Below are 26,141 nucleotides of genomic sequence, written 5' to 3' on the forward strand. Positions count from 1 at the left end.
CCAAAATATGAAAGAGATGTGAATGCGGAGAAACGTAAGAGCTAGAAAATGAGGGAAAAACCTCACAACTCCCCCTCCGTCCACCCAAACAACCCAAAAGCCTATTGTTATCTTTGAAACAAAAAGTTTCTTCTGGATATCAAGGTGAAACTATGATTATATTTTTTATTATGACTTCAGGAAAACTTTTCAGTAAGTTCTCTTTTTCACAGTTAAAAGGAAGATCATTCTGCAGTACTGATGCATCCCTGCTGGGTACTGATGAATGATGAGAATCTGGAAGCTTTCTAATCAGTGAATACACAGCAAAGATCTTTGACTCACAGTTAAAACCCCAATCAGGATTATGAACTGCAAGAAATGCCACAGAATTCCCTACCTAACAAGTACTTTAAGGCTAAGTACAGCAAAGTGCTTCCTAATGCAGCTGGAGATAAAGAAAGATGATATTTCAACTCTTAAATGAAAAATATATATCACAGTCAAAGATGCTTAATATCAAGTGACATTTCTCCAGACCCTATTCGTAGTTTGATAAAGAAAAAACTCAGTTGGGACTTTAATATTAATTTTGATTCGGTAAGGATTAGAGCAATCTCTTGAATCATAAAGTGCTCGCTGTCATTTCTCCTAACTTTTATTTGCTGTCACTGTTAGCCTCTCCCACTTCCCATCTAGGGCCTTCCTTGTGCTGAATACAGCTCTCACTAAAATAGTCTGTTAGCTAACCAGATGTTTATCACCCCTTTCCTGTGTTCAACACTTGGTCTGCAAACAGACAAGAAATTCAGAAAACAATGATTCTGGTAGAAATGTTATGTAGGGAAAACATCACTGACAAATCAACACAATTAATTTATTTTCATCTTGCCTGAATCTGTGTATGTGCAAATATTGTCTTTTAAAACCTGAAATGAATGAAAAGAAATTATACTTGTTATTTTTCCTGTATTTAGAGAAGGAACTGGTTACACTACAATGGGAACTATTTGCAGACTTTGGGCTTTCAAGAACACTGAATAAACAGGGATAAAGAAAAAGGGTAAAGTCCTACCCATTATTTCTTTAATAATGGTTTGGTTGATATTCCATTACCAGCCTTGTAGGCTTGAAATTGTTCATTTTAGTAGTGGAGAACTGAAATGAGCCAACTTACGTAATGCAGGGTGCAACGCCGTCTCCTTGAGAAACACACTGCTCTGCTTCTTCTAACTGTGGGCATTCGCTCTCACTGCCAACGGGGAGCTGCTTAATGGTCCGTGATCTTGTACGGTTCCCTTTAGGGGTTGTCATGTCAAAGCAGGTTTTGGAGCAGGGGGTCCATTCCGACCACTCTGACACCTGGCACTCCTTCGTGATCACACAGGACTGAAATGTGATGGGCAGCTTTTCCTGATTGCAGAAGCTGCAATGAGACAGCGGTGCAGTTTTTAGCACACACATCCACAGTCATGAACTCCTACAGCAAAAGCACTGCCAATGGTTACATGAAAGTCAGTAAATATTTTTAAAGCTGTTAAGTTTTACTCCACGTTTATTTGATCCCAAATAGTCAGCCAAAGGGCTTTTGATTAAAGCTACTTAAACCAGAAAAATAAGATACAGTAAAAAATTATCAGTATTGCCATATCTGTGATCAAATTATTGCCATATCTGTGAATACATTTAAAATCTATGTCTTCCTACATGTATGGAAGTATAACAGAGGAAATACATACATTTTTCACTTCTTATCTTTTATTTTTAGGTATACTCTTTTTGCCTTTTGGAACTATGTTCCAAGTAAGGGATAATTCAAAACCCAAATGACTAAAGGAGTTTTTGCTGAGAAAACAATACTCAGTGTCATGTTGTCCTAATTTGCAGACTACAAATGGTTTAAAAACACAATGGAAAACATATTGAATGCTTGGTCACTAATAACTTACTTTGTTAATCATTAATCAACTACTGCCATAGTGATGCCTCATGGTCCAAACAGGGAATGATCTCTAACCTAAAGTGAAGTGTTCCCTGCTACCCATAGTACTTTTTTCCTGTTCCTTACGAAGGCCATAATTTAATTTCCATTTTCTATCTGATTGCCTCATTCACTTATCACATAGACTGTCAGCAAGATTTTCTCCCTCTAAATCACTCTTAATTTTAAAATTTATATTCTAAGTAAAAACTAGCATTTCTATTTTAAAGTTTGATTCACAATAGAAAAATGAGAAATAGAGAAGGTAAACTGCCATTAAATAAAACATAAGTTTATCTCCTTAATTACAATTACAACATAGATTTCTTTTTTTTATCATGTCTGGGTTGCAATAAAAATCTGGTTTCTGAAGCAGTTAAATAGACAGGAAAAATATTTACTGGTACTGCAAGTAGCACTCTGTTCAATACTAGGCCTATAAACTATACTATAAGACTTGATTTTTCCCTCTAAAAGAACACAAAATAATACAGAAAAAATAATATTTGCAAGTATTTCACTACTATACAAAATTGGGTCCTGCCTATATATTCAACACGATTTTGAACCTCTATTTACAAAATTTTATAATAGAACTAGGTGTACTTGATGAAATGGAGATTTAAAACCACCATAAATGAAAGCATAATATGCACAAGAAACAGACCAATTCTACATCTTGCTAGCAGAAGATCCTGGTTATGGAGACAGTGTCAGCATGTTCAAACAGAGGTTGACCAATCTGTGAGCCATCATCCCTAATACATTTACTTTGGATATTGGAGAAATACAAAATGAATGGACTTCAAAAGACAGTCAGGTGTCATATTTTTGGTCTTTAAATTGCATCTCCCTCTACCACGGAAGACAATAAGGTGGAGATACTGCTGGGCTTGACAGACCATAGGGGACTACTCAGAAGGAGATTTCTAATGTTCTTACTATGTCAAAGGTAGTGGTGATAGGGAGCCCTAACACATGATAGCCATCTTTTATTCTGCTTTAGGACAAAAACTATGTCCTGTTTGTGGAGAAAGACACTCAGAGTTTTTGAGAAAATTGTTTTTTAATAATGGGTTTTTTCACCTACATGTAGCCCCATCTGGCATAGGACTACAGTATGTCAAAATCAATAAATCAGTTTCTGTACCTTTGACAAAACATATAGTGATCCCCCAAAGACACATCTTAATGACTGGAGAAAAGACACATTCCTTATGGTTTCTAACATGGGCAGTATTTGCAAAATTTTTTGTATAACAGATGAAGTATCCTCCCCTTCCAAGTTCCCATCCAATGTGACACCTCTGAGGGCAGAGAAAACCAACCTCTTCACGCTCACTGTGACTGGGGCTGAGGTTAATTACAGATGCACATTGCCAGGGAATATGCACAAAATTGCCATCATAAAGTAGCTTTGGTGAGGAGGGAAAAGAGTAATTAATGATGTGTACAGTCCCTGGGCATGGCATCTGTTTCAAAACTTATTTGGGGGGAAGTGTTACATGAGAAAGGCTAATGTTTGTTACTAATTATTTACATGTGGAGATGAAGAAGACCTAAACAGAATTGTACCATGTTACTAACTTCATTGTTTATTTATGATTCTTAACAAAAATAAAACAATAGAGTTAAAGTGTTCCTCACTTCACTTATTTGGAAAATAAAATAAAATAAAATAACTTAAAATTAAATATAAAACAAGGATGTTCTTAAGCTCTTGCAACTGGAACATAAATATTATCAGGGAGACAAGCAAGAGGTAAGGTGAGCTATATTTATTTCCTTATTTGTTTATTAAAACCATGAACCACTTGCAGTACTACATAAACACCAACAAGAAACTGATACTGTAAGTCACCACTACACAACCTCTTTTCCGTTACACATACAGTTACATTATTTTGTGAGAGGGCAGAGATAACTAAAATTAGAAAAAGAAGAGTTTCACAACCAAATTAGCTGCTGTTTTTTCTTTTAACATTAGTTTTTCCTTGAGCAAGTCAGAGAAACAGTGAGAGCTAACTGGAAATGGCCACTATCAAGAGTTTTCCTTCATATTCCAGGCAGCAGAAGAATATGTGTTGTACTCTAGCCAAGTAAGGAAGGGAAAAATCACATACTTAAAACTTTATTTTACCAGAAGCAGACTGATTCTAAATCAAAACATAGCAATGTGTTTGCTAAATGAAATAGTTTCTTCAGTGGCTGGTACCTAATGCTACAGATTTGATCTCCACAAATAACTGAAAGCAAAGCTTGCTTTTAAGTAAAGCTCTCTGCACTTTTTGATGGATTTATGTGTCTTGTTTAGCCATGGAGACTTGATGTGAATCTTTTCACAGAATGAAAGGCAAATGGGCAAGTAACACAACAGAAAATAAAGACAAACAATTAACATTCATTTCTTGATACTGCCCAACTCACTAGAAGTTTTGCACCAAACATCTTCATGCCCTTGATTAATGTCTAAGTAGACAACATATGCAAATTTAACCATTTAAGAAGCACAGGGAGGACACAAATAAGTCCTCACTATCAACCCACATAGCTATGTCCAGAAAATTGCTTGGGAAGCTCAAAGAAGAACATGAATTACATAAAAATGCTGTTAATAGTCAACAGAGCCGACGGGATACAAGAAGCAGCAGCATAGGGGTAGCATACAAAGTCTGCAGCATCTTGCTCTCAATCTAGTGAATATATTCAAAGGACAATGCCCCAAGATTTTTGGCAAGGAAGAACGAATTGTATAAATTGAACTAAGGCTGTGGTTTGAGAAAGTACCATTTCACACAACAGTTAGATGTAGTGGGGAAATGAAGCTTAAAGTACAAAAGCACTTTAATGACACGATGGAAAGAGAAAGCAGTCCCAAACAAAACAATACATCACAGAGGATGAATGGTCCCTGTTGCTATTAAGTCAGCAATAAACCTATTCCTGACCTCAAAGACATAGATTAGACAAAAGAAGTAAAGGAAAAGGTTCACAGGACAACCTACAGAACACAATTACTGCTCAACCTCTTCTGCAGACATGTGGTCAAGAATTTGTGTATACTCACGTTCCACAGCCTCGCTGTGCTTCTACAGCAATAAATAAAAACTAAATATCACTTAAGAATTAAAAATAGGAAGGTTACACCTAGGGATTTTGAAGTAATTTATGGGATAATTAAGGCTAAAGACATGGGGAGAACAAAGGTTGACACATAAGCCTGGAGCAAATTACACTACAGTACCTGTGTACAAATGAGCACGTTGTGCAGTTGAAAGAACTCTCTTCAGTAAAAAATAAGCTTTAAACCATGTGAAAAAAATTAGATTAAGTCAGGAGAAAAAAAAAATTCTGAGGTATTCTAAAGATCTATTAGAAAATGAAAAATACTTTTATACCTTTAAAAAATCAGGAAAAATTGATTTTATATGCTAATGACCTGTATGAGTGTTTATAATCTCAGTCTCAAGAGTTGTCTTCTAGGTTGTGTAGAAGTCATAGAAGAGACCATTGGAATTTTCTCCTCTACAAATTCAACTAGACAAGAAATGGGTTTTTCTGATAGGTTTTTTGCAATAAAGCTGTGTATAGTGCATTCATGAAGCCAAATGCATGGTAATGCATGACAGCACAACTGATCTCTAAATTCATGCAAGATGAACAGAAAAAATAAATAGGTTTTAAACTAGGCAGTAGGACTCTTTGCTGCATGAGCATACTCCATTCATAACTTGCACAACTAAGACATTTTCTGCTTTTGCTGGTGTTCGTCCATATTGGACTGGAGTAGTAATTTGAAAGAAGAATTAATGAGAGAAGATGAAAAGCAGCATCCATCAGAATGGCTGGGAGGTTCTAACTGTTAACTAACTAATAATCCATGAATTCGGAAAGCTGCCTTGGCAGTAGCAAATGGAGGGCAAAAATGGAAAGACAGCAGGTAGTCAGTCACACTATCCCAAGATACACTGGTTTTCCAGCAAACTATGGCTTACAGACTTTTGGAACACAAGCTGAATCTTTGCACTGAAGAGTTTATAGTGTTCACCTCCATGAACTAAGACAAATGCATCCTAAACCTAGATAAGATTGATAAGATTTTGGTAGGTACATCATCTTAGAAACAATGCATTACAGACCTTTTTTACCAACTCATAATTGTAGATAGTTATTTTTGCATTAAAAGTGCTCAGTTAATTTCATTTTCTGACTTCAGGCCTTGCATAACTGCGTTTGCTTTCTCTGTGGCATTTTTGAGCTTCAACACCTCTATAAGATCTTTCCTTGACTGTCTCATTGTTAGGTCCAAGAGTCCCCTTACACTTGGTCTTGTTTTATTTGAACACAGTTACATCCTTGAGGACTGTTCAATGCTCATGCTGAGGACACTCCTAAAATATCTACACATTACTATATCTCAACAGTCTATAAGTTAATGGAAACAGAAGTCACAAACACAAGGTATTGAGGAGACACCATTTTGAAGTTCGATTTTGTGCTTTTCCTGATACACTGCTTTTCATGCTCAAATTTAATGGAGCGACACTGTGAAGTTTGTAATTTAAATCGAAAATTGAACAGTGAAGAACATGTCCTTTACAATAAATTCAATTAATTCACTCAGTACTGATATGTAACAAGACTGCTATTTATTGGTTTTGACTATAATGTACAGATGTAAAGTAATGGAGCCCATCTGGCAAGGTTAATGCAAACTAAATAGTCTCTTCAATAACTTTTGTCTGCATTATTTTGCCTCAATTCCTTCACCATTATCAACATTCAACTTTGGTTTTCCCATTATCCACGTTCAGCTTTGATTTTCATTAATGAAATTTTCACGGTTACTATTCCTTACTTTCATTCACTATACTCATTCTCTCAGAATTCTGATATATTTGTTTTTCCTTTAGCTGATTTTCCATTTGATTACATACAGAGATTTCCATTATTCTGAAATGAATAACCTGGCTACGGTTCAGGAGATTGATGCCAACATAAGCTCTTGGCACTCAGGAGGAACAAAAGACAGGGCTTTGACTGAAAACTACTTAAATAAAATTTTTCATTTTTTTTAATCGAAAACTGTGATTTTTTTAATCCTAGTTGACTGTTTGATGTAGTAGTGGATCATGTATGTCCACAGGGTCTTGGCTCCTGTCACTCTAGACTTTGTAGATGTACCTACAGATCTGCCCAGTTGCTCCAGTCCTGGCACGACTAACCTACTCTTGCCACTGGTGTGGAAAGCAGACACAGAGAGTGTCAGAGAGCTCAGCACAGCCAGAATTATTAAGAGACACTCAACAGACGTCTATATGGTCAGACACCACACACAAAACCGAGGGAAAAATGGCATTCTTCCTCCTCTTGACTCTCTCATACTAAATAGTGTCACAGTGATGAGATACCACATGCCCTTCAAGATCAGGAAGAGCTGTGGATCAGAATGTGTTCTATTTTCCCACCTACTGGGAAGGAACTTCGTTATTCTTTTTGCAGTCCTGCTTTCATTCTCCAAAGCAAAACCCCGACAGAATCCAATTATGTTTTGAACAAACAAGACTGACTGAATGAATGAATTAAAAACTTTAGAGGACTGAAGAAGATGCAATCAAAAACTAGGCTATCTGCCTGGAAGAAACACATACTAAATATCATTAATAGGAGGTTCAGCAGTTCAGTAGAAAAAGGTAGCTGCTTCTGAAGGTTTCAGATCAAAGGACAATCAACATTCTAAGGAAATCCAAAATGCTGTAACAGGCTTCATCTAAATACTAAGAAAGAAGAGCAAGAACTACCTAGAAGATTAAAAGAAAAAAAAAAGTCCACAGTGAGCTCCCTCAGAGTAGAATAATTTAACCATTTCCTAGCTGCAAAGTCCTGTACACCACCAGGCATCTCCCACAATCAGCTACAGCATCAAGAACCATAGGATTTTCTCTTGAATTCTTGCTGATCTCATGAAACATTACTTCATTGAATACAATTAGAAAAATGATTTCCAACCCTTACCACCAGCCACAAGATGAGAACTGCTGACATACAAGCCCATTTCACCAAACAAACTCATCTGCAGAAAGACTTGGAACAATAACTAATTACTTGCAGAACACCAAAAGTACATGTTCATTTAGCACTTGGAAACCAAAACTACACACATACACAAATAGACAGAAGCAGGCTTGCAAAGGCTGACATTTTTGACTGAAGGGCAAAGTAAAACTAGAGAAATCTTTTGAAAAAGAGTTAGTAAGCAAATTTGTGTTTGAATATAGTGACATTATAACAGGCCACAAGGCTGGGCAGCATCCTTGCAAGACAACCTACAGGCATGCCTGAACATTGGCCCAACTGGAAAAGAATCCTTAAGACAAAGAAAAGAATTTAAAGTAGGAGCTGAGTACAAGCACATTTTGCCTTTCCCAGTGGAGAGAATATCAGCAGTTTGCTCAGAATTTTTTTTTAAATCTCAGTAAATTGCTTCAAGACTAGAGACTATAAGGAACAGTTTGCAAAGACCACATTTGCTTCTCATAAATGTAACTTTCCAGTGAAGGAAGGGGTAAAGTCTGTACCACACCACTCATTAGCATCACATCCTAGAAAAGCTCAGGCTTAAGCTGCTGGGAAATCTGATGACCCATGGGCAGACCCACAGCCTAGATGCTCACATCCTTAACAGAACTACCTCACAGAAATGATCTGGTTAGGTCAGGAGGGCAAATCAACCTTTGAATTATAAGGACCCATGTGTGCAATTTTCTACTTTGCAATTTTAGCTTTGAATGATCACACCTATGGACAAGAAGCCTGAGGAAACACAGTAGTATTCATGCTGAATATTAATCCTTTGTGTTATCTGGAATTAAATCCAGATCTTAATATTGCATGGGGAGTATCTTCTCCTTGCTCTTTATTTGATCACCTGGGAACTTTAAGACATATACTCTGAATGAGTAAGAGGAATTTTGGATTTATGGGTAAAAGAACCAAGCACAATGTCCTGATGTGCTGCAACAAGCTATTTATTTTCCATGCAGTGTTCTCCTTAGAGTTCATACAGCTTGTTGGAGGCTTTAACCTCTGAAGTAAAATAATCAAATTAACTCTGTGCTATTCTTGGACCACAAGTATACCTGGATTTTGAGACCTTCGCCTAAAGTCTTTTGCCTAAAGAAAAAAAAAGGATGTTTCCTCATAAATAAAATCAAATTTTAAAGAATTCTATTTGATGTGCAGGTACTAGATAGCAGTAATAATAACAGAGTGATTTGAATGCAGAGCTTAGATAACTTCCATGATCTACTCTGAAGACTTAAAATGTCATTTGTGAAGTCTAGTCATGCTTGAGAGATTCACTTTATGGTTGGTACCAACTTTTTTCTTGAAAGAAGTCACTGAAAATACAGAGCCTGTACTTTCTCCTAGTAGAAAATGCCACAGTCCTCATTTTATTTTCCATACAGCTGCACTGTTTAGTGTTGGTCATCTTGCACATTGTTCTGAGAAACTGTTAGTACCTTCCAGTATAATGGGCCATTATAATCACACAAACAATGAGCCCACTTCTATTCATTTACAATTCCAATACTGTCCACTTAAGTGTTTTTCACAAGACTATTTTCCCATGATCCTTTCACAAGTTTGACTAATTCTGCCAAACAATTTTGAAATAAACAAAACCACTTAGGCTTTCTACACTACAGATGATAGAGGTGACATACAGCTACTGTGTCCAGAAAAAACACTGGAAAAGCAACAAGGGGTGCTACTATACCCAAACAAATGTCAACAACAGCTGCTGTGGGGCTGTTGCAGATACCATGAGTGTCTGAGGAGACAAAAAAGCAAAAGTGCTCAGTGAGAGTGTGATCTTCCACAGCCCAGTGATACAGCGACATGCATGCACATCTCATGCTACAGATAATTTTGAAATTGGCAGAGCAGGTTATTTGGCAAGCATCTACAGAGATGACTTATTAAAGCTTTAGGGAGGAATTTCCCTTTGTCAGTGGGAATTTTCGTTACATAGCATTAATCAGAATCTACTTTGACTCAAAATAACAGCTAGATTCACAGGGCTGTCAGCAAAGAAAAAAAAAACTAAATGCCAAACTTTGTGAATAAAATATGCAGTATTAACTTTAAGATATAAAGATATAAATTACTGAAATTTATATTACTACTGTTAGTTGTATTTTAGGCATTAGTTTAGATTTGGTCCCTATATTGATGCTTAGATTTGGCAGTAACACTGGCTCCATTGCATTGTCCAGCACTTGCAAAAATGTGATCAAAATTAGGTGAGTCACACATTTTATTTCCAGTGGGACTGCTGAAATTTGGGCACTGAAATAGCCAATCCTGATGTTCTGGGGAGTTGTGGCTTCTGTGTGTGAGTCCTGTGCACTTCCAGCTTGAGGGACAACATGTCCCTCAAGGTGGAACAAGAGAATGCTCAATTCACAGGCTCCCTTACCATAACTTTATTAAGCTGATTGAGAAAACAAGGGTATACTCTAAGTCCCAGACTATGCTTAGCAGTTTAACAAAAAAAAAAACAAACAAAACCAAAACACAAAATAAATCTAAAAAAGTAATACATTCTATTTTGTTCCCTATAGGACTATACAGATTATAATATCAGTATAGGAAACCAAAAATTTAGAAAAATACTCCTTGCTTAACTTTTATTCTATCCCACTGAGGTCAATTAATATTAACTGACAACAAGGCAGAAAAGCTGTATAAAAGTACAGTGCAGGAGAATCTTCATTAAAGATCTCAGTGCCTAATTCAATTTACCACTGTGCAACATAATCTCTAGACTGAAGCTGAAAATTCAACACTGTATTCATTCAAGGAAATTATTTATTCATTCATAGGATTTATTGCCACAAGAGATTAGCAGAACATAGAGTACAGCCCTCATTACATTATAGCCTATTATATTTTGCTAAGGAAGACAATTACATGTATTTGAATAAAAACTATATACTTGAATAAAAACTATATACAAGAAAGGCACCCAATCTTGATGATTTGCACAGAAATATATGAATGCCATACATCTAGGTGACAGAACAACTGTTCACTGTATGAAAAGAGGTTAAAATATGGTGTGGAAAAAAGAATCATTCATTGCTGTTTCAATTATTCAGCACGGTGTGTACGTTTCCATCTTAAATCTAGATTTGGGCATGGTATGTCAAATGTGTAGCAATACTGACAAGACACTGTCAAAACAGCAGCCTCAGTAAGATGATGGAGCAGGTACTTACAATAGAAGGGAACACCCATTGAATAATATTATGCATACCCACAGAAATTACTGTCTCCACCAAAATCACATAAAAAACTACAGGATGCTTCTACTTTCAAATTCATGGAAATTCTAAAGGCATAATGGAAAACTATAGGAAAGCAATGCTTGCATCCTGTTTCTCTAATAAGAGTTTACATTTTTATTATCCCAATGCACCTGAAAAATAACCCTGTAGTTTTTAGTTATCAAGACGTTTTTCATCCAGCATTACTTTCTTCTTCTCTGTTCTCCATTTATTAACAGAATGTGCTCTAAATAATTCCAAATTAATGAATCAAGATGACTGTGTATAGCTCATTATCCAAGTTTGTGATATTCACAGATGCTCTGTGAGTGAACCACTTATGGCTTTTAAATCCTCACAGTATGGTGAGCTTGGAGGCTTCCTCTACAAACAGCAAAAAGCAGGGGCAGACATACATGCTCTCATCTGGTCCTCAGTAACAAACAAAAGGTGGCTTATGCTCCTTCATCTCCACAACCCATCCTCTCTGCATTGCTATTCCCCTCACCTTTCTGCAGCCCATCTCCTTGAAGTTATGCACCTTAATCCCTGCCACCTTCACACACATCCCCCTTTCTGCCTGTTCCCTCATGGAGGGGCTCAGGGAAGCACAGAGAATCTCCTAAGATTTTTTTTTAAGCAAGGGATACATTACAGGGCCCAACAAACTGTACTGCTGTATTGTGTGTCTGAGTCTTTCCTCTGTTTGCTGACAGCATATTCCTCTGGGTGACTTGTCTGCTTTCCAAATCAATGGCATAAATAAAGTAACAGGCTTGCGATGGTTTGGCTTGGTTTTTTTATTTTCCTCCTTCACACAGTTTATAATTTATAGGAGTGAAAGTCCATAAAGTGAACACAGACATTTATTTTATGATTTGGAATGGGAGCATTGGGTTAAGAGGTTTAAGGACCTGGAAAGGAAAACAAAGCTAAAATGCCATTCTAGAGGAGGAGATTATCTCTCCTTGATTTTCCTGACAATATCTTGAGTATTAGTCACTCATCAGTCTAAATACTCAATTGGCCATTCCCAAATTCCTTCGTTTCTACTTAGCTTAGCACCTATGGCCATTAGTGAATATTGTGACTCTGCTTTAAACAGATCCACGTCTTTGTGAAGTAAGATGAAAAATTAAGCATTACATATGCCCAACATCAGCAAGACAATTCAATAATTTTGGTCCTACTGTCACTTCTCATGTCTCAACTATAATATTGGAATAAATAGAAGCTCAAACTCTTCAAAACTTGAAATTTTGTAAAGCACTGCAATGAGATTATTATGAAAACTTCCAAAATAGTTAAATTTGTAACAAGATGTGGATATAGTTTTCTAGATCTTTAATCAATGCACAGAATCAGTGAAGAAGATGAAAATAATTGAAAAATAATTACTTTCTCAGATGAACAGAGTTGAAACAAATCAAAGATGATCATATGATCAAATGCATTAAGGCTAAGACAATCTGCTAAATTATTGGTTGGCATGTCTTAAATTTTGGATTCTTTTCTGCCCCTTCATTTTGTTCCATGAGTGTAATTGCATATGGTTGTATTCTAACAAAGAAATAAAAGCTCTGAATATTTATAAAATTCTACTGTTTTTTCTTGAATTCTTACTTCAAGTCATTTAGGTCACCAATAATGTTCATCTTCACATAGAGGTCTCCCCCACAGTGGTGCTGCCAAGAGAGTATTAACCATTTATGGGGACTGAACCAGAGCTGCTGGGGATGGTTTCCTACGTGGTCTCCTCCATTCTTCCCCCATTCAGAAATGTTTTGGTCCCAAACTAAGCAAGATAACAAGTTATATCCAAATGACATAGAAAAATAAAGGAAACAGTGCAGAAATTCCTGGAATTTTTTTTAAGAGGCAGCTATATCCTTGAAGAACTGCTTTAACTACAGCCCCCTTTCCAGCCATTTGAGTTAAGTGACTCTTAGAAGTGACAGGCTGTCCCCACACTTATGGAGCAGCTGCTTCAGGGGAACATGATGTCCTTTGTCACTGTATTTCAAAATCTTTGCTGAAGCACAGAAACATACAGTTCAAAAAGATAGTCTAGTTCTGTTCCATATTCTTACAGTTATAAATGACTGTGCTCAAGTCCTTCAAAATTTCCCAATCTAGTGGGGTCCCAAGAAAGCATTTCAGTAAAAAGGATGTATGAATTAAAAGCAGTTTTAAAAAAAAAGATTTTCTTAGACTTGTACAATTTGTACAAATCAGTCAAACATTTTTTGCTAAACTATCCCACAAAAGCCTGCTCACAAAGAAAATTATGATTAAATGTTTGAGACACAACAGCAACAGAGTCCATATTACAACAGAAAATTATAGGCTTAACATGAGGCATAATCATCACAACTTGCAATAGGGCAAAACAGGTTTGCAAGTCAAAATCAACTTCTTCATACATTCTATGTTTCTCTACATAGCCAGTTTGTTGTCTAACAGTTCTCTTTGGTAAACCCCAATTTCATCAAAGAGAAAACATTTCAGACAATCAAGTTTTGTCCTCTACACTAACAGCAGTGCTGCCCAGATTTTGTTAGCTATCCAGAGAAAAGTCATTTTAATTACTGAATTTGTTTTTTCCTTCAAAATTTCTATTTTTCAAATATTTTCAGTCCACCAGAATTTCAGACTAAGGGGAATATGAAGCAAACACAGGCCATGTAACACATACATTATTGCAGAACGGCCAATACAAAATCCAATATTTCATCCTTCACGGGAGACTATCTGTTGTTCACTCAGCAATAAAGTATATAAATTAAACTTTGATTTTCTTGTTTCACTTCTCTTTACCATGCCTGGTGTGCTGATATGTCAAGAGAATTTTGCCTTTTTGAAGTTTTGCTGACAGCGTTACAGAACCATTTTCTCTGTAGCACCCTTGTGAAAGTTGTTCTTTTTTAAAACCCTTTTTATAATATATCAATTTTGCTATCTCTGCAAAAAATATTACTCGCCTGAAGGTTTTTATTCTTCTTTCAGTCATGCTGCCAGGGGGCTGATTGTTTCTGATTGCTAAAGTCAAAACTCACTGAAAATGGACTACTTAAGCTGAAGAGCATTTCACATGAGAACGGCAGGTTTTCCAGTCACCTTACTTGTCTATATTATTTAGTAACACAGTTACTATGTGATGGAGATTATAAAATCATTTGAGCTGGCTGCATTGACACCCTGGGCAGAAAAATAATTCTATTGTTTCAGATTCTGGAATGGCAGTCATAGAATAAAGCATTTGATTGCTTAGTGAAGGGTGCAGCATAAATGATGCAAATGGATACACAGCTGATTGATATACATTGGTCTCCAAAAGCTGTGTTACCAGCACCAGAATTTCTCACATGAGTCATTTCACCAAATTTTCTTGTTTATACTATGTAACTGGAAAAAAAATTCTATATTAAAATTGACGTGAAGACTACTAAAAATCCTTTGTGCAATTAAAACATAACTTTTTTCCATTAGATATAAAAATGCCCACTGCATCATTTGTTTAATTTTCACTTTGAAGAATTGATCCTACATTGTATTATCAATTGTTTCACTGCCTTAGGCAAGAAGGTTTCATTCACTTCCCTGCACCAGCCTGAAATTGCACAAGACACTGTGGTATCTGAACTTAAGACAGTGCTGGTGATCTAAGTGAATTCAAGAGTGAGTGTAAAGATGATGAGTAAAGTATGCCACTGACTTCCAGGTATACTTTTACTTTCTTTTACCATTTATCAGAGCTTTGGCATGACTGTGTCATTCCTCCCTTTTTTTTACTCAACAATTTTCTTAACCTTTCAAAAACTTAGGGACTTTCAAAAAAAGTGCCTGGCTGCTATCTGATAGCAACTGATATATAATAAATTATTCCTTGTATTTAAAGGGTAATGATGTTCCTGGGCTAGGCACAGTGAGGGCTGCATGATGTGAGGCTGAAAAAGGAAGGAGTAAAGGCAATTTTTTCTGTGCCAACAATGAGATTGTGCTGCAGCCAACACCTGGGAATGCCTGAGCTGCTGATTTTATAATTTCTTGTGAAGACCTTCATCGAAGTGTGGATCAAAATCTTAAATAACTAAAGAAAACCAGACCTAGAAGACACTTCAAAAAGTCTATGCAGTCAGTCCCTCTTCCCTAATCAAGATCTACTTCAGGTGTGTTATCACTGACACATGCATTTTTTCAGCCTTTGCTTATAAACCTTTGAAGATGAAGGTGCCACACATGGCCCAAGCAATTTTCTCCAGAGTCTCACTTTTCCCAGCATTGAGAAGCCCAGCCTCATTCAGCACTGCTGTGATTTGCCCATTATTGTTTTTCCAGTATATCCATAATACAGAGAATAGATTGTTCCATTCTTCCTTTTGATGGCTTGTTACATACTCATAGGCATTTCATTCACATTATCACCCATATGTCCCTACTTCAACTAAACAAGCCAAGCATTTCAGTTCTTTCCTGAAACAAGGGAACTCATAATTTTCCTCTTTCACTGCTTGATCATCTCTTGAAAGAATTATACTCAAAAAAAAGTTTTCTACACTTGAAAGAAAAAGATATTATTGGGTTTCTAATTGAAAAGGTGGAAGCAATTACGTGTTCTGTGATAGAATGTTTAAATGGCACAACAAAAACTCAAAAAAAAAAACCCTGAAAGAAGTTCCTAAACACTAACATAGCAGCAATGACTGTCAGCCTCATTCAGCAAGATATCCTAGTCATTTCATAGTTGAAGTAAAATTGATTAATCAGGCATTGAACGAGAGGGCAGGAAATAGAATCACATCAAAGAAAGGAAGACTAGACTGAAAGAAGATTTTTTGAGTTGAATAAAAACATTCTGGGGGACAGGAAAGAAATACATGAGCTAGCAAGATAATGTCAGAAAAAACAAATCAAAGGTAATACAATTTTAGAAATGCATCCAGAAGCCTGTGGAAAGAATTATCAAAACATCAGTGATTGACAGAACTCTTGAAAAGTAAAGTAATAAATTAAGATATGAAAGTAAATATTAGAAAAAAAAAACTAGGGCAGACAGCATAAAGGTACAGATGAGAAAGAAATAGAGGAAGTACATGGAACAAACAAAGAGGTTTTACAGTCTCCCTTTCAGAAATTTTGCCACAGGAATCAAGAGGGACAAACAATATTTCATGCTCTTATATTTTTAAAAAATACACTGGAATGAGTAGCTGCTGCTTTCTCATGCATCCTTCTCTCTTGTTTTATAGTTTTACTGTAAGTCTGACTCAGTCCAGTTTCCTGTTAGTCTTTGTGCCCATCCTCTACATCACCTATTAGAAAAATGCATGACTTTTTAGAGATCAGACGCCTGCCTGAACCCACAGAAACAAAGCAGACATTTGACATGTATCTTCAACCATTTGGGGGAAATCTATATAAGAAAAGAGAGGCTAGGGACTAGCTCAGTTTAACACTGCACATGTATATGATGCTTAGTATGGTCACCAACACAGTTTGCATGTTTCAGAAAATACTTGAGCTTGATGATGGATGTAGAAGTGGAAATAGCATGAACTTCATTTTGAGATTTGGGTTTATGTAAAAGAATCCATTTATGCACGTTTTACTTTAAACAGATAGAAATTAAAATATGCAAACATAAATAACGATTACCTCAGAGCAGCAGTTTTCCCATTTTTGTGAGTACACGTGACCTGCCTTGTTTGGTACCCAATTTGTATGTCCCAGTATTTGTTCTCTTGTCTATTCTGTCTGTTACGATTCCTCTTCTTCTTAATTAACTCGCGAGCCTCGGGATCTCGAACCGCCTTTTCTCTGTCCTTTTCCTTGTCTTTGTTCTTCCCTCGTTTCCTCGCTTGCCTTATTTGTCTGGAATGGGGCACCGTGCACGCGCTCCATGGTCCCACGTTCAGGCTGTACAGGCTTTCTTCAGCAGCGCACGGGCTGGACCGGCACATCTGGAATTCCGTCAGGTTGGGGCAAGCTGAGCCTCCGAACTGTGGCGGAGCCACCACGTGCCGGGTGCGGTGCTGGAGCCCATTGCCGCAGGTCTTGGAGCACTCGGACCAGGGCGAGAACTCGGCCACGATGCAGTCCTGCCGGCACGGGATGAGGCACGCCTGCTCCTGCCGCGGCTTCGGCTCAAAGTACTCGCAGATGACATCCTCAGCTGGAACCCCGTTGGACTTCTGTATGCAGGTGATGTCTCTTGTCTGGATGCCTTCCTCCCCTCTGAGGCACTCCAGGGGCTTCTCGTGGCTGCGGGAGAGGACGGGCCGGCACTGGTTCCAGCCGCCGATCTGCCAGTCGTAGAGCTCCTTGTGCCAGTCACAGACACGGAAACAGCTCTGCTGGTTGTCCGGCCGCTCGGGCTGCTTGCAGTTCGTGGGCAGCGTGGTCCAGCCCTCCACGTGGGCACACCACACCGCTCGTGTCTGGATGCCTCCTGGGCCACACTCATCGCCCATGCATCTCCCCCATGGACCTGGAAAACAAGACAAGATGCTAACATTGCTCACTCAAGTTATTTCTCTGCCATATTGCAAAAGCAAGCTCTCAGTATTTCCCATATGTCTAAGAATTTCATCCTTGGAGAAACTCAAACTTTGAGAGTACAAGCATGGGATTACTCTACATCTACATACTCTACATCTTCATTCTCTTCATCTTGTTATGATTAGAGATACATTTCACTTTTTATCCCAGAAACACTGAATATTTAATATTGAATATCCTGAATATCCAACATACACATGAATAAATCACATTAGAGAACAATGAACTAAGCAATCACATTCACAACTTAGTTTTTGCTGCCAAGGCAGGAGCCAAAGCTCTTCCCTTGAAGGCATGAATTCGATTTCTCTTGTCCACTTGAATAATTTTTCCTGTCTGTTTAATTTTTTTCTTCACATTTCTATTGCACTACACTTTTACCTTGATGCCAATTAATATTGTGTTCTCTTCCTTCCATCTTGCATGCAAAAATGAGAACAACTACACAACACATTTTGAAAAACAGTGGTGATTTCAAGTAGGCCACTTCTAGTCTCTCCTTTATTGCAACTAAAATAAAAATTAAAATCCAATTAAAAAATGTTCGTTCCACACAATCTGTGATATTATAGAATAGAATAAGCTCTTGAAGACAGAGACATACCAGCTGGTAACTCTCCAAATAACAGTAGCTGTTGAATCACAGAATCATAAAATACAGGGTTGGAAGGAATCTCAAGGATTATCTGGTCCAAACTTTCTCTGCAAAAGCATAGTCTAGACAAGATGGCTCAGCACCCTGTCCAACTGTAACTTAACAGTGTCCAATGCTGAGGAATCTATCACTTCCTTGGGGAGAATATTCCAACTTCTGATTGCTCTCATTGTAAGAGTTTCCTCTTGTGCCCAACTGGAACGTCCCCAGGAGTAATTTACACCTAACTTGTTCCTACCATTTTCTTTAATCTCCAAGGTCTAAGGGTAACTATTTGACATGCAATATGTTGTTATAAAAAATGTCAACAAAAATAAATAAAAGGCTATATCCTTGAAAGATGTAGTTTTTCTGCTATAAGAAATTGAAATATTCACCCAGTTCAACATGAAATTCACAAGCCAGAGGTTAAAAAACCCTGCATTTTTAAAGGTTTTTTAAGATCTCCCCTCATACACACTGTACATTGACTTACCACATAAGAGCAAAAGAATAAGCAATTCAGAAAAAAACCCTGCAACTATTTATCAAAGAAAACTTGTCTATCTTGATCACACAGAAGAAATTTCCTCTGATTGAGGAAGTCTCTGTCCTATAAAGAAATTGGAGCCAAGCCACACAATCCTCATTCACCTGAATGACCCCTGTACAAGACTATTTCTGTGAGCAAAGCTGTTGAAGAAGCCAGGCTGAGCCTTTACTACTTTCAAAGCAGGTTAACAGCATAATTTTGGTACTGCACAGGAATAAGTGAAATGAACTATGGCAGATACAAATTATTTACAACATCTTCTTACTGAATGAATTGAAGGAATATGTGGCCACATCTTATTACTGATTCCCACTAGCTTTAAAACTCTCAATGCCTTCCACACAATTTTAATCTGTTTATGCAGCATTAACTTCAGTACCAGTTTGGGAATGGGCTCATGATAGGCTATACATTCAGCCTGTGCTCCTCATTGTCTCTTTTCCAAGTGAACACTGTGGCTGAACAGTTCACTTGTAGTTCTAAAACCCTGAGAATGAGCACTAGTCGGCTGAAAATAGCCATTGCAGCTGGCAGATTCAGCCCATGGAAAATCCCCACATTTTTTGCTAATTAAGTTTGAATTATAGTTGCCAAGAACTATCTAGCTATCCAGAAAAATTAATGCATATTAAATATAAACACATTTCAGTTTCCATTTCAGCAAGACAGTGCTACTTTATCTTTAACCAGTCTTCCACAAATTACATAATATTGCTGTATTTAATTTGGGTGTATTTACACTGAGTTGAAAGATGCCATTTCCTCAAAACACCACTTTGAACACCTGCCATTTTTTAAAAAATAAAGACTGCAGAAAATCTTCAATTAGAGCAGAGATACAAAAAACATTCGTGATTGAAATAAATTGCTCATCTTGCAAACTACGAATTTCTGCCTTACCATGTCATTACACCTTATGCATGGTTTGTGTGTTCAATGAAAAAATCCCTCTTTCTAAAGATCAGGTTTTTACTGTACCCCAAATGAAAAATTTGCCCACTTGGGACCCTATCACATCTCCATTCATCAAGTCAAAAAATCACATTGTACCTAAAAGACACAGTTGTTTTTACAAAAAACATCAAAAAATCTTCAATCCAATTCTAAGGCAGGTTTACACTATTGAAAATTGTAAGAATCTCAGCCTTGATGCACTAAATACTGCCTTTGGAAACGTAAATATGAACAAAAACTCTGTTATGTGACTACTAACTGGACAAAAAAAAGTTATTTCATTAGATTATAAATATGTTGGTTTTGGAACTGAATACAAAACAATGATGAGATGCACAGACAGACTCATGTAGAACACTGCCTTATTTTGCTCAAACTGTGAAGTAGTAGTAGTAGTATTAAATCATAGTGAGTAGTATTATAGTATAATCATTATAGTAGTAGTATTAAATCATTATAGGTGAGTACCAACAAACAACATTTATGCAACCCTTTGAGCAGACTGCTGCTCAGTAATTCTATGTTCATGTGCATATCAACACATAGCTCTTAGTGATGTATCTGATCCTCCCTCTTATCTACATTACGCTGATTTTTAAGTTTAAAGACAAAATAACACGCTTAGAGAAAAAGACTGCAAGTGAAAAAAAGCTTAAATTTTCACTCTACTCCACACTTCTTTATATGACTATGACAGGTTCTAAAAGGGAACCACAGCTTTGAGGTTGAATATTTGGTTTTTAATGCATGCTCTAATTTGTACAGGAACAAAAAAAAACCAAACAACTGATACCATTCTTCACGACCAGCTACATTTCCTTTGAGATTATGGAATACATAGAAAAATAAAAACATAAAGAAAAAATACCTCAACCCAAACACTTTGACAATCAGCAGTCATTAAGAACAAGAGTATCAAGCTGATTTCCAATTAATTAATTTCAAAACACCTATGAGCATCCAAGCAATTTCAACAGCTTAATTAATTCATCTTATTTAGGATGAAGGAGAATTTATATTTCATTTCCTTCTTTAGTTTTTAAAGAATAAAAAATAATAATTTCATGTATTTCTAGCTGTATTAATAGAAAATTGCTTTGACCAAAATTATACCAAGAAATATCAAATTATTTTTCTTCTGAAAACAATTTCTGTCATCCACATTAACCAATATTCCCATTATTTTTAACTTGTGCACTTTGAAATCTTCAGTTAAGTTACCCACAAGTCACTGTAGTCAAACCCTAGCACATGCTGAGCAATGTTGCTATGCATTTGTATGTGAACATCACAAAAAGAGAGGGAGAGGTTTCTCTTCAATTTTCCGTACAACTACCCATCTCTCTCCCAGTTATCAAGAGCCTAAAATAATTCACTTCTAACTTAAGTGGCCCCAAAAACATTGCAAGCTCCAGGGTGAGGCATGGTTGTCTTTTGAAATTAATCACAGGAAAACAGGAAAATAAATATCTCTGAACTGAGTAAAGGGCCTTTGTGACTTTTCCAAAACAATCAAAGACATGAATCCCAAAGTATTGCTAATCCTTTAAAACTTCAGGTTTTTAAAGTTTTGAATGATTCTCAGAAGTATGAGAAAATCACACAGAGGTTACCTGCTCTATGCTTTTTATACTGTATCATTATTATGGGTAGTACATTTACCACTGTGTTTGTAAATATGAAATTTTGGGATAGAATTCATTTCACAGAAACTAAAGTAGCATAAATATGCAGCTCAGAATGAAAGAGTTTAGCAGAACACAGTGCAGAGTCTCACCCACCATTACTTAAAGGCTGCAGGAGGTGGGAGGTGGTTGCCCTTTCACAAATTTTCCGATGTTAAGCTCTAGTAACAACAAGAATGTCTTTAGGAAACCTGTCAAGCCTAATCAAGGCTTTATATAATATTTTAATTTGGCCTTTATGAATATTCTTTAGGTTCTCTCCTTCCCAGTGAAGCAGCCTTCACACAGACACTCTGCTGTCCCTGCTGTGCGCTGATCCAGACCTGCCTTGCCAATGCGATGCTCGTGCACTCAAACCATTTCACACTGGGGAAAAAAAGGCTGCTGCTGTGAATGCAAAACAGCTTCTCTTTGGATTTCTTCTAAACATACTTCGATGAACGAATCATACTTTGCCTGTAGTGAGCTGAACTTGTTTCATGAAAATACTATCATTTATCCACTCTTCATTTAATCAGTGTTTCACAAACAGTAGCTACAGAAATAAATAGGAAGCTTGCTTCTTTTTGTTCTGGGAGTTGTCACTGAAGTCTTACTGAGTTTAAAATGTCATCTGTAATTCTTTGTCTTCTAAAGAGATTACTGTAAAATACAATATTAAGATTCCTTCTAAGCTTCTGAAGGATTAAGATTTATTTTTTTAGAGAGCAGGAACATAAGTGAATTAACCATTCATGCAAGTTTTTTCTGAAATTTCAGGGACTGATCACAGTGGAGTTGAAAACTGAAAACTAAATCCCCACTAAAGCACTGACAGTTTCGCAGCTGAGAACAAAGTAAGCTATCATTGTATTTATTGTAGTATATTTAATATAGTAAATTTTAATACTGTTTCAGGTATTAAAATTATCTCTTTTTTAAAAAGAACTTACTTTGAACTCTGATCCAGGACAAATAAGGCTATGTGAAAATCCCTTGAGCTCTTCTCCTCATACAAATACAAAGAAAGACAAAATAATCCCCCAACTATCCTCAAACATGAAACTCCAAACACATCTTAAAGCTCTGAGCAAGACATTACTTGCATTTTTAACAAATGAGGGTTGCACTGATTTGAACTGAACTTTGCTGTACTTTCCGTGAGAATTGGTTTTGACCCATTTTGTGTTACTGGTTTGGTGTCTGTAAGTAGCATTAACAGTTTAATGCTAGGGAGGGAGACTCAGACTGCATGAGACAATGAGCAGCTTAGTTTTCAGCATTTTGAGAGGATTGTATTTAATGGGACTATTGAGAGACTGATTAGCAAATATCTACTTTTTCCAAGTTCAGAAACAAGCTAACCTTACCTAATATTGGAGACCTCAAATTTCTTTGTACCATGAGAAGGTTCTGAAGAGGGCAAAAAAGGTTAACTGGGTGATACAGGGCTGAGTCAGAAGAACACAAGTATTACAAGATAGAGTTCAATCCTAAGCAGTAAATCTCAAGAGAGGTCAAACAGACACAGATCAAGAAGTATTTGAAGGACTCAGAAAATGACACTGAATGCAAACTGCAGCTCCTGATAGTGGAGCTGGTGAAAGAGCTGGGTGAACAGCAGGTCACTAAGAATACAACAGCTTCAGATTGCCAAAATCACTTGCAGATCTGCTTGGCTGAATTAAGTTATAATAAGCAGATCTGTAACTTGGTACAGTATACCTGCATTATTTATATTTGCTTTACACAAAGGAAAAGCAACCACTGCTGCAACAAAGTATTTACATCACAGGCAGTAGCTAATTGTGGAAGTCTAGACAGGGAACAATCTCACTGATACAGACACACTGCCTGTCACACTGGCAAAAGGTAATACAGCAAAGTGCTGTAATTCTAGATGAATTACTGGCAGCTTCTTTTTTTTCTTTTGTTTTTTCTTTTTTAATACAGACTCTGTCATGCTGCCAACACCACATGCTGGCCGCATTTGGACAGACAGATTCTATAATTTATACTACTGGGAGTGCCAGCACAGTAGAAGAGCACTGATAGACAAAACCTTATTTTTGCATCTTTCCCAGCCATGGCAGGACTCCCTGGGTGCTGTATGACTTGCTGCCTGCTCTGTTTGCCAGCAAATTTTCCCCTCCAGGAGTGCTATGGATCACCTTGACTGCCATTCCTATTTAATGCTTTTGTCTTTCTTGGCTCCTCTTTCAGAGGTGGAAAAGAACGTGCAAGGCAGTGTCTGCATCAAAGAAAAGGGATTTAGGATATAGAAGAGAGATAAAAACAGAAAGGATTCTTAATATAATAAAGCATAATACCTGTGATTCAGAGGAATATAATGAAGTATCAAATATGCCTACAAATTATTTAACTCTTAGATCAAATTTTTTATTTTCCAATAGCAGAAGGAAGAGTGTAAGCCTCAGTGCAATCCAAAGAATTTCAGAATCTGAAGAAAAAGTTTTTGAAATTTTTCAAATTAACAATGAAATATTTTAAAATACCACTAAAAAGTAATGTAAATTAAAGTAATTTATAAATTGCACATTGTTTCCTTAGCTTTCCAGAGTACTTCAAACAGTGGAATAAAGGCAAATCCAAGCATATCAAAATCAGCCTCTTAGTTATCTTTCTAGGTGTGCACATAATTATTAAGGCGCTTAATAAAATGTGGGCCCTTTTATTTTTATTTTCCTATATTAATATCCATTGTGAAAATATATTCATACATGTTCCTGATACTATTCACGGTATGGTAATTAACATTATCCATCTGTTTTCCAATTTCTCTAAAAATCATGAATGTAACACACATGATACAAACCTAGGAGTAACCATAACATTTTAAATTCTGACATCAACATCACAGTTATCCAGTGTTTCCCTAACAGCCCTGTCATATTAGAACCTCACAATTACTAGAACCAAATATTTATTTTTCTCCAGCAAAGAGGAAATTAAATTTTGTACATCAGAAAATTGGTGAGTCTAAGACAAGGTTGCATATCCCCTAACAAAAGAGTTGAATGCAACATGATTTCCCAGTGTTGATGTGGTTTCTTGTGCTGTAATTCATGGCAGTTTTAATACCACATTTCACTTGGTAGAGAGGTTATTTGGCTGCTCTGTGGTTTTGTCTGTGCTTTAATATTGTGACAACTATAATAGAAATTTACTCCTTTTTCCATTTGTTATAAACATAGAGCGGCTAAAAAGTATCTATTTCTACAGTACCAAAAAAAGGAAAGGAAAACAAACATAAAGAAATTAAATTGTCTCAACATTTTTCTCCTCTTTTTAATATAATGGTAGTTCTTCATCTGCCCTAGACAGCCAGGGCTGAGAACCTAATTCAATACTTATATTAAAAAACCCTCAACCACCTTCTTATATTTGCCACGGTTTATTATTTATTTTGTTGCTCTGGCAGTACATATTCAATTTTTAAAATAAACTGCATCAGGATCCGCACTTTTCATAACACATTTCTGCCCCAAGTAATTTGACTGTACAGTGGCGGAACACGCTGGAAATTGCTATCTGCACCGAAGCTATCAAGAGCCTTCAGCTTGCAGGACTAGTGCAACATGTTTTTCTGAAGTATATACTGGCACATAAACAAACATGAAAGGTTGACAGCTCACTGTGCAGAACATTTCTGGCTTTGTGCTGTTGTTATCACCTGGAAAGAAATCCTCTCCTTTAGGCTTATTAAAAACTCAAGCTAATTCCCAAAACATTATTCAGTTTTAAAACAGTTCTTTCTCCAAATTTCTTTAGCACAAATTCCTCTCACTGTTCATTTTCCCTTTACATAGTATAGCAGTAGCAGACAAAATGAATATTAAATGAACACACAAAAGGAATATTTAATTGAAGCAGCATGGTTTAAAGAAAAACAGAGCTTCTATGTTCTACAAAGCAATTACATTGCTTTGAGCTTCTAGTCATGTTGGAATAAATATTTCTGATATTGAATAGAGTTTCTTCTAGCCAACAGTCTGTTTACATATAAAGCTGGTTCATGAATGTTTCTTAGTTTCATTAGAGGTGGTGTTAAACTATCCTAACATATTCCTCCCATTGCTCTCCTTATGTTGCCTCTCTAGTCACGCGGGTGGCTGAAAAGCAGATAATGCTCTTCTGACAAAATGATGATTCTCATACATAGCAAACACTCTTGCAGGCTTTGTAAGACGGATGAAAGGTTTTATTAACCTTTGCTTGTATCTCCGCCACACGTCTGTTTTGGTTTTCTTCTGATCATCCCCAGTTGAAAGCTGCTCTGCCTCTCCCCTGTGAGGCAGCTGCACCGAGTCAGGCCAAAGACCCCCCTACCCCAGCAACAAAGAACTGGAGCTTGGAGAAGGTACAGAAATATGGTCAGCAAATATGATGTCTTCCCTGGTACCTTCCCAGCTTCCCATCAATTTCAGCTCACGCACCACAGCAGACATGTTGGCACAAAGTTTCT

The 26,141-nt window shown here is 36.8% G+C and overlaps 1 protein-coding gene across 1 annotated transcript in view; it reads right to left on the reverse strand.

Annotated features, from left to right (window-relative positions):
- THSD7A (thrombospondin type 1 domain containing 7A) overlaps positions 1-26,141 on the reverse strand; it is a 264,860-nt gene that overhangs the window by 99,804 nt on the left and 138,915 nt on the right. The window contains exons 5-6 of the mRNA XM_064704399.1: positions 16,948-17,779; positions 1,157-1,405 (exon numbers count right to left, since the gene is read on the reverse strand). Of these exons, the coding sequence (XP_064560469.1) occupies positions 1,157-1,405; positions 16,948-17,779 (1,081 nt within the window). The remainder of the gene's footprint in view (positions 1-1,156; positions 1,406-16,947; positions 17,780-26,141) is intronic.

The sequence above is a fragment of the Zonotrichia leucophrys genome, chromosome 2 (genome assembly GCF_028769735.1).
Source record: "Zonotrichia leucophrys gambelii isolate GWCS_2022_RI chromosome 2, RI_Zleu_2.0, whole genome shotgun sequence".
Lineage (NCBI taxonomy): Eukaryota > Metazoa > Chordata > Aves > Passeriformes > Passerellidae > Zonotrichia > Zonotrichia leucophrys.